Source organism: Microtus ochrogaster, chromosome 7 (assembly GCF_000317375.1).
Source record: "Microtus ochrogaster isolate Prairie Vole_2 chromosome 7, MicOch1.0, whole genome shotgun sequence".
Taxonomy (NCBI): Eukaryota; Metazoa; Chordata; class Mammalia; order Rodentia; family Cricetidae; genus Microtus; species Microtus ochrogaster.
In genome coordinates, this window is record NC_022014.1 from 3,544,200 (window position 1) to 3,552,958 (window position 8,759).

At 54.6% G+C, this 8,759-nt stretch overlaps 1 protein-coding gene across 3 annotated transcripts in view; it reads right to left on the reverse strand.

The window, feature by feature from the left end:
• Window positions 1-8,753, reverse strand: part of Caskin1 (CASK interacting protein 1) — a 20,239-nt gene extending 11,486 nt beyond the window's left edge. For all 3 annotated transcript variants that reach the window (XM_026780887.1, XM_005349169.2, XM_005349168.2), the window contains exons 1-6: window positions 8,461-8,753; window positions 1,630-1,681; window positions 1,405-1,502; window positions 1,070-1,215; window positions 892-987; window positions 644-774 (exon numbers count right to left, since the gene is read on the reverse strand). In XM_026780887.1, coding sequence (XP_026636688.1) covers window positions 644-774; window positions 892-987; window positions 1,070-1,215; window positions 1,405-1,502; window positions 1,630-1,681; window positions 8,461-8,554 — 617 coding nt within the window. In that variant the 5' untranslated portion in view covers window positions 8,555-8,753. The remainder of the gene's footprint in view (window positions 1-643; window positions 775-891; window positions 988-1,069; window positions 1,216-1,404; window positions 1,503-1,629; window positions 1,682-8,460) is intronic.
• Window positions 8,754-8,759: the final 6 nt, after the last annotated feature.

The following is an 8,759-nucleotide window of genomic DNA, read 5'->3' on the forward strand; positions in this document are numbered from 1 at the left end:
CCGCCTGCCTCTGCCTCCCGAGTGCTGGGATTAAAGGCGTGCGCCACCATCGCCCGGCTTTATTTTTATTTATTTTTATTTTTTTTTGGTGGAACTCAGTCTTCATGATTGCATGGCAAGCACTAGCTGAGCCATCTCACCATTTGAAGACCGGATCTCATGTAGCCCAAGATGGCGTCAAACTTATTAGGGATGAGGATGACCCTGAACTTTTTAAAGAAGATTTATTTATTATGTACACAGTATCCTGCACACCAGAAGGGTGTGAGCCACCATGTGCTTGCTGGAAATCTGAACTCAGAACCTCTGGAAGAGCAGCCAGTGCTCTTAACCTCTGAGCCACCTCTCCAGCCCAACCCTGAACTCTGAATCTTTCTGGCTCCACCCACTCAGAGTACCGGGATTACAGATATATACCACCATGCCTGCTTCAAGGCCTTTTATTTTTCATTTTAGGTAGGATGTTGCTAAATTGCCTAGGTTAGCCCTGAACTCTCTGTCCTCCTGCCTCAAGTGACGGGCAGGACAGACCTGTGCCACCACCCTGGAGGTTCCTTTCTCATCCTCAAGCCAAGAACAGGAGCCTTGTGCCTGAGGATCAACGATCCTGAGGCCTAAGGCATGCCCCATTCCTGTCCTGTACCTGATAATGTCGATGTGGCCATTCTTAGCTGCCAGGTGCAGGGGGCTGGTGCCGTTGGGGTCTGTGGTATCCCCTGGTCTGGGCTCCAGCAAGGCTGCACACATGTTGCTACTTAGTAGCAGCTGGACTACCTTGAAGGAAGGAAGAAAGATCAGGATAGGGCGGTCCTGGCTTGGGGACGCCCTGGCCCCACCACAGGGGAGAAGGACAGGCAGAAGGTGCCTCACCCATCTCTGGGGGAAACTTACCCCTACTCGACCGAACTCACAGGCCAGGTCCAGAGGTGTCTTTCCGGAGTTGTCTACCATGCAAGGGTTGGACTGATGCTGTAACAGCATCTCTGACTGCAGGACAAGGGTTTGGTTACCCCTGGGGCCACCCAACCCTCTGCCTGACTGCCCACCCAGACTTCCCATGAGGCCTCACCACATCGTAGTGACCATGCTGGGCGGCCAAATGCAGGGGTATGTGGCCCTCGTCGGATGGGACATTTACTGCTGAGCCTGCCTTCAGCACCAGCTTCATGGGCTCCTTCCGGCCCTGCCAGGCTGCGTAGTGCAATGGCCGCATGCCTGGGGACAGGTATGGTTTGTTGGAAACTAAGTCCTGACCCTAAATCCAACCCTCTTTAAAGAGGATATGTCACCATCTTTAAGGTTCTGTCTTCATCCAGGCAGATACCTTGGGCTGAAGGCTGCCAAGATTTCACCCTTGGCCTCATCCCCTGCCCTTGGCTTCAAGGCCCCCCAGACCAGGCTTGCCTTTGTTGTCCTTGATGTCTACAGCAGCCTGAGCCTCCAGCAGCAGAGAGATCAATTCCGTGTTGCCATTCAGGGCAGCATGGTGCAGGGCTGAGAAGCTGGGTAGATGAAGGGCAGGTCAAGGAGTGAAGCCAATGCCCATCCTTCCCTGGGGCCCACCCAGCCTTCCCTGGAGCTCACCCACCCTGGGGATCCACACTGCTTCTGCCCAAGCTGACAACTCACCCATCTGGGTCCTGGAAGTTGACATTGATCTTCTTGGTAGAGCCTAGGAGCTCTGTAGAGAGAGAGAGACCCAGTGAGGAGAGGCAATCCAGACCCTATTAAGAGCTGGGGAAGGCCGGGCAGTGGTGGCGCACGCCTTTAATCCCAGCACTTGGGAGGCAGAGGCAGGCGGATCTCTGTGAGTTCGAGACCAGCCTGGTCTACAGAGCTAGTTCCAGGACAGGCTCCAAAACCACAGAGAAACCCTGTCTCGAAAAAGCAAAAAAAAAAAAAAGAGCTAGGGAAGATGAGGGTGATCTGCCTGCCTATTGGAGCAAGGTCTACTCTGTAGTCACACATCCAGTTCAGCAGGGACTTAGCTCTAGGTATTCAACTTGTCCTCATCAGGGAAGGGGAATCCAGACCATGAACCCACATGGGTGTACACACGTGCACATGCATGTCTCCCTTGGGATGCTGCCTCAGCACCTGCCATTGGTGGGAGGGAGAGAGCCGGGCCCATCTGTCTCTCAGAAGGACCCAGATGGGGCCGGGGGTGGTTGAGGAGGCTGGAACACCCGGAAATGGGGTATTTCTGGGGGAAAGGACCATATCCAAGCCCTCTGCTGCCAGCTCTGGCTACCATGTGGATAAGCCCTACAACCCTGCAGGAGAGGGAGACTTTGGCTCATGGGAAGAGTCTCCAGGTGACCCATGCCAATGGCCACTTTGCCCACAAAAGCCACGTTCATACCGACTAGAGCACCAGGGTCCACACTCTCCCTTCTGAGGGTCTCTCATTCCGTGGCCTCCCTCACCCTGGCCTTTCTAGAGCTTTCAGAAGAGGGAGCCCACCAAAGCCATCCCAGTGGGCCCTTGTCCACCGGACTCTTGCCAACCCCCTGCCTGTCTGGGCCATGGTTATATAACCCATTTGTGGGTCAGTCACTCTGTGAGGGGGGGCTAGAAGGACAGAAGCCCCTTTGTGCAGGCTCAGGACAGCGGTGGGGGTGGGGGACGGGGACCCAAAGGCAGGGGAGCCAAGAGAGTAGAGTCACAGTGGGCTGGCTGTAGGGCTTAGCTTGGATTGGCTCAGCCTCAGCCACCGGGCACAGCATGTGGGTCTCTTGACAATCCCTGAAGCCCAGGAAGCCAGCTGCACCTAAATTTCAATCTTTGTTCTGACACTTCCTAGCGCTGTGGCCTTCGCCACTGGCTCTTCTATGAGCTAGAAAAGGTGGTAGCTATCACCTGAGCTGGTGACACTTGGGGCATTACCTCAACACTAGCTGGGCAGACCCCACATCACAGAATCTCTCCTGGGTAGAGTGAAAGTACTGCCACCTTCTGGTGGCTCCCATGGTCTCAGATAGTATCAGTACCAGTTCATTAACTGTACACTCTTTCCCCAGTGGTCAGTCAGACCAAGCCTCGGCATCAAGAGGCAGCCTTGGCAGCCAGGTATAGCGACACAAGCCTTTAATCCGAGCACTTGGGAGGCAGAGGCAGGCTGATCTCTGTGAGTTTGAGGCCAGCCTGCTCTACAGAGTGAGACTCTGTCTCAAAAAGTAAAAAAGAAAAGAGAGTCAACCCTGGGGTCTTTGTCATGGACCTGTCATGTTCTCAGGCAAATCCCCCTGACCGGCTGTACCTGAAAATACCCTCAGAACACACCCAGGTCCCATGCTTTTCACCATACCATGGCTACCACCACGGGCCTGACTGGCACTTCAGACAGGATCCCTGCCACTGCCTTCCCACTGGTGTCTCCACTGACTCCTTGTACCCTCGGTTTCTCCTCTGCACAAATAGGTCGGAGCACTGTTAAAATGCAAGTCATAGCCAGATACAGTGGCGTACACGTTCAGTCTCAGCAGGAGAGACAGCAGGAAAATCAGGAGTTCAAGGCCAAACCTGACTACACAGTAAGTTTGACGCTAACCTGGGCAACATAAGATGCTGTAACCAGAGGGAAAAAGAAAGAAGGGAGGGAGGGAGGGAGGGAGGGAGGGAAGGAGGGAGAGAGGAAAGCAGGCAAAACAAAACTTCTGAAAACCAGTGGGTGGTGGTGGTGGTGCATGCCTTTAATCCCAGCACTGGGGAGGCAGAGGCAGAGGCAGGTGGATCTCTGTGAGTTCGAGGTCAGCCTGGTCTATAAGAGCTAGTACAAAAACCACAAGTTACCAGCCATATGTCGCCGGGCCGTGGTGGCGCACGCCTTTAATCCCGGCACTCGGGAGGCAGAGGCAGGCGAATCTCTGTGAGTTCGAGACCAGCTTGGTCTACAGAGCTAGTTCCAGGACAGGCTCCAAAGCCACAGAGAAACCCTGTCTCGAAAAAACCAAAACAAACAAACAAACAAACAAAAAAAACAAGTTGCCAGGCATATGTGGTACATGTGCCCATCACTGCAGCACTCTGGAGGTGAAGGCAGAAGGCAGGTAGGATTCCATCCTACCTGGAGCTGCAGATGAGATTCTGTCTCAAAAAAAAAAAAAGCAAGGCAAGCAAACAAGCAAACAAAAACCATGTGGGGTGGGGTCACAGCAACGAGATGGCTCACCAAGTGAAGGGGCTTGCCAGCAAGCCTTGAAACCCAGCTGGTGGAGAGTGAAAATTGACTCACGCAAATTGTCCTATGACACATACACCATGGCACATGTATGCCACATACATAAATAATACATACATACAAACACGAATTAAGAAGAAGGAAGCGCCAGTGGAGCTCTGTAGGCCTAGCCTGATCCAGTGAGATAGTGAGACCCTATCTCAAAGCAAAAACCCACCAACAAAACGAAACACCAAAGTGGGAAACAGCAACACTTGGAAACCCTCCAGTGCCATTTCACTAGGGTAGAGGCCTAGGCTGCAACGTCTCACGTGATTGGCCCTTGCTTTTGCTCTGACCTCTCCCCAGCTGCATGCCTTCCTTAATGTCCCTCTAACACAGAGGGCACCACGGCCACAGGGCCTTTGCATGACCCCCTCCTTCACACACTTTAGGTCTTTTGTCCAAAATGCTGCCCTGCCCTTCCTGAATTAGTTGTGTTTTCCTCCCTAGCCCCCTTCACCACCAAGTGTACCACATCAATTTTCTTCATGGCTTTGGTGGCTAAACAATGCCATTTCCATCCTGCACGCTGTCTGTCCATCTTCAGGGCCAGCTGCATGGGTGGATGACCTGTACAGTTACTCAGAAAGGTACCCGAATTGAATACTTTGATTTCAGATAAAGGTCCTACATTATCATCTTTTTTATATTTCTTATGGTTTATTTAACTTTTTTATGTTGTGAATTGGTGTGAATGTGTCAGATCCCCTGGAAGTGGATTTTCAGACAGTTGAGCTGCCATGTGGGTGCTGGAAACCGAACCCGGGTCCTCTGGAAGGGCAGACAGTGCTCTTAACCACTGAGCCATCTCTCCAGCTCCCTACACTATCATCTTACACGAGGCCCTGAAAACTATAAATGGCTGGGTCTGCTTCAGTCCCCTGCTACGAAATGATGTCACCGTTCCGTGGCATCCCCTCAGAGCCTTGCTCAACTCACTTTGCCCACTCTTCTCAGCTGAAAGTAGTCAGGTCTCAGAGTCTTCAAGGCTCACCAAATTCTTGTTTCCCTCCACCATGGGGCCTCCAGGCAGCTACGGAGTCAGGTTTAGGCAGTGGGAGCCCCAGGCACACTGCTCTGAGGTCAGACAAGCAGAGCCAACGTTTTAGAGGGGTATAGTGCTCAAGACTCAGAAAAGGACACAAGGGAGGAGGGAGGGCTCCATCAAGAATGGGACTGCCAGCAGGGCGTGGCATTGGATACCTTTAATCTCAGCACTTAGGAAGCAGAAGTAGACAGAGGAGTTTAAGCCTCCCTGATCTATCTCCCAGCTGGCCTGCAAGGATTACATAGTGAGTGCATTTCAAAAGAAAATTACTTAATTTTATTTTATTTTTTAAAAAGGGGGACTGCTCCCCATACATGGGGAGGGTCACCTTTCAAAGGACGCAAATCCACAGTCCCATAGGGAGGGGAGTAGTGTAAACGGCTTAGAGGGCACTTTGAGGCCTCAGGGCATCCCCAGTGCCTGCAGGAGATACTGAAGAAGATGTCGTGCTGGGGTGGCCATCCCACAGCAGGGCAGGCTTGGGGAATGAGTCAGGAGCAAAAGACAGCTGGAGGCATCCTGGGAACTGAGGAGGGGGCAAGTGGTGGCCAAGCTGAAGGCCTCAGGAGCCCCTTTCTAGTTTTTTGTTTGTTTTGTTTTTCAAGACTGGGTTTCTCTGTTTAGCTTTGGCTGTTCTGGAACTCGCTCTGTAGACCAGGCTGGACTCAAACTCACAGAGATCCGCCTGCCTCTGCATCCTCCCTGATCCCCTCCCCCAGCATTGGGATTAAAGGTGTGTGCACCGCCCAGTCCCTTTCACTTTTTAATAGGTGTCTGCATCCATACAGTACATAGGCATGGGGTGCAGCTCCCTGGCAGTTTACTTAGCGTTCATGAAGCCCAGATTCCATCCCCAGCAGCACACACACATACAAGTAATACACAAACCTCGCCCCTGTTTCTTGTGACCCCAGACCTCAAGCTGCTCTCTAGAGACCAGCCTGAGGCCAGATCCAAACTCCAGGTTGGAAGGATTTTTTTTTTTTTTTTTTTAACCACAGATCTCACTATGCTGCCCTGGCTAACCTGGAACTCACTTAGGGTGGCCTTGAACTCACAGAGATCCTCCTGACTCGGGTTACAGAGTACTGGGATTAAAGAGGTATGCCACACATCCTGCTGGAAGGGAATTCTTAGTGGGCCAAGGTGAGAGAGAAACAGGTTCTGGCAATTCCTCCATGGTGTCCTCAGTCTGCCATGGGGAGGTAGGCTAGGCCACAAAACTAGACAGGACCCATTAGCAGCAGGAGAGGGGTGCCCTTACCAACATCTCACCCCCAAAGCTGTCTCCCTTTCCCTCTAGGATAACTGCTAACTGTGCAGGCTCCCTTGGCGGTGAGGTGGGGGCTATAGAGCCATGGACTGGAGCGAAGAGCTGGGCACCCAAAAAGGCTCAAGAACAAGATTGTGGCGAAATCTCTAGGCTGACTGGGGAGCACACTCTCTTTTTTGAGACAGGGTCTCTAGAACTCACTCTGTAGACCAGGCTGGCCTTGAACACACAGAGATCTGCCTGTCTCTGCCTCCCAGTCGCTAGGATTAAAGGCATGCGCCACTATGCCTGGCTGGTGGGGTGGGGGAACACATTCTCGAGGATACTTATGGACACCCCCCACACCCCATGGCCCAAACTCCAGCTGTACTTTGCTAAATCAAAATACATCTTACTCCAAAGCAGGCCAGCGTTGCCATGACAACCGAGCTACTTCACGAAGGAATTTCTCTGTCTGATTTATTACACCGCCCCTCTGACTCAGAGAGTAAAGACATAAGAGCCAAGACAGGTGCCTTTGCTGTCTCTGGGACCACACTAGCCAGAGGCAAGGGTCCTCTCACACACACCCCCATTTGTGGTTTCCACTGGCTGGCAGCAGAAAAATGCCAACACCATTAGAATTTACTGAATTCGAACTGTCTCCTCTTCATCAGTGCCTTCTTCCTGTTTTCATGCTGTGAGGTGGTGGGGACCACAGATGTTCCATCCTCCAGATAAGGGCCATTAAGGCCTAGAGAGCCAGTGTGACCAAGGACACAAGGCCACTAGGTGGAAAGCTGTGCTTACCCTCTTACGTCTACCTCTCCCTAGAAGTTCTTCCACTCAGTCTTGAGGCCCTAGTAAATGAAGCTTCCCAGCCAGCCTGCGTGCCCTGGAACCACCACTGTCCTCACCAACAGTCCCATGTCCCAGCAGCCCCCTGGAGAAATGGGATCCCCCTTCCCCCAGCTTATACGCAGTCTATGGCGGTGGGTAGGGAGTGATGGCCCCCAAGTCCCATGTGTTGACCTACAGGGCCCAGTTTGTGCCTGCGCAGGTGCCCTGACACACTGACACGGTCATACGTGCGCAGCTGCACACTCGGCTAGTCCACACGCCCATCCATCCATCTCTGGAGGCCCCTAGGGAGGCTCCAGGATGGGTAGGGTGGAGAGCTAGAATCAAAGCTCCAAGCTCCAAGCCCTTCTCTGGACCCCCAGGGCACAAGCTTGGGATGGTGTGGGAGTTCCTTTAATGGTCCTTGGCCCCCTTTCCCAGCAGAGAAGCCAGGGATGACCAAGGTCTGTAGAAAACTGCAGAAGCAGTGAGCCTTCAGTCCTTATCCCCCAGGCTGTCCCTGCCTCAAACCCAGCCTGCCCCAGGGCTGGGCGACCTTGGGCCTCTGCTTCACTTCCTCATCAGTAAATGGCCCCCACTGGCCATGCCTGGGCAGCCACACCCCCAGCGTGGTCCTCCCCCCCCCCCTTCCCTGCAAAGCCTGTTATTAAACATAGGGTGGGGAAGAGAGGTCTGACAGAGATTGTTAGCCTCTGGGTCGCCCCTCACCGTAAGGGCCCCTCCCTCTCTCCACAGTGTGCCTTGATGGGGGGGGGGGGGAGATCCGCCTCGCCCTTAAAAGTCCAAGTAGAAATCATGATCCCGCAGCCTGGGAAGGGAGGGGGTCCGAGGGAGGATGTGATTGCCAGCGGCCTCAGGGAGATCGTGGGTGCCGCAGGTGCCCGCAGGGGGCTGGGCAGACGGTCCGGCGCTCGTCGTCGCCCCTCCTCCAGAGCTGGGGCGAGAAGGGGGGGCGCGGACCAAGGGTCTGGGCGCTCCTGGCCCCGCCCTACCCCCGGAGACCCACAGCATCCCTTCCCCTCCCTGCACCCCGGCGGTGGGGGCCCCGCCCGCGCCCCGCGCGCCCCCCGCACTCACTGGCCTTCCCCGGCCGCGGCCTCTGCAGCAGCCTCTGCGCGGTCCCCACGTCCTCCGCCTTCACCGCCTGCACCAGCTCCTGCTCCTTCCCCATGGCGCCACCGGGCCCGCAGCGACCAGGCGCTCGGTGCTCACGGCGGCTCAGACGCAGCGGCGGCCCCGCGTCTGCGATCGCATCCTTTCCAGCCCGCGCTGCCTGCGCCGCCCGCCGCCCAGCGTCCTGCGGGTTCGGGTTCGGGCTCGTTCTGGGGTTTCGGGCTCGGACTGGGGCTGGGGCTCCGACGCGGAGGGACGGATAG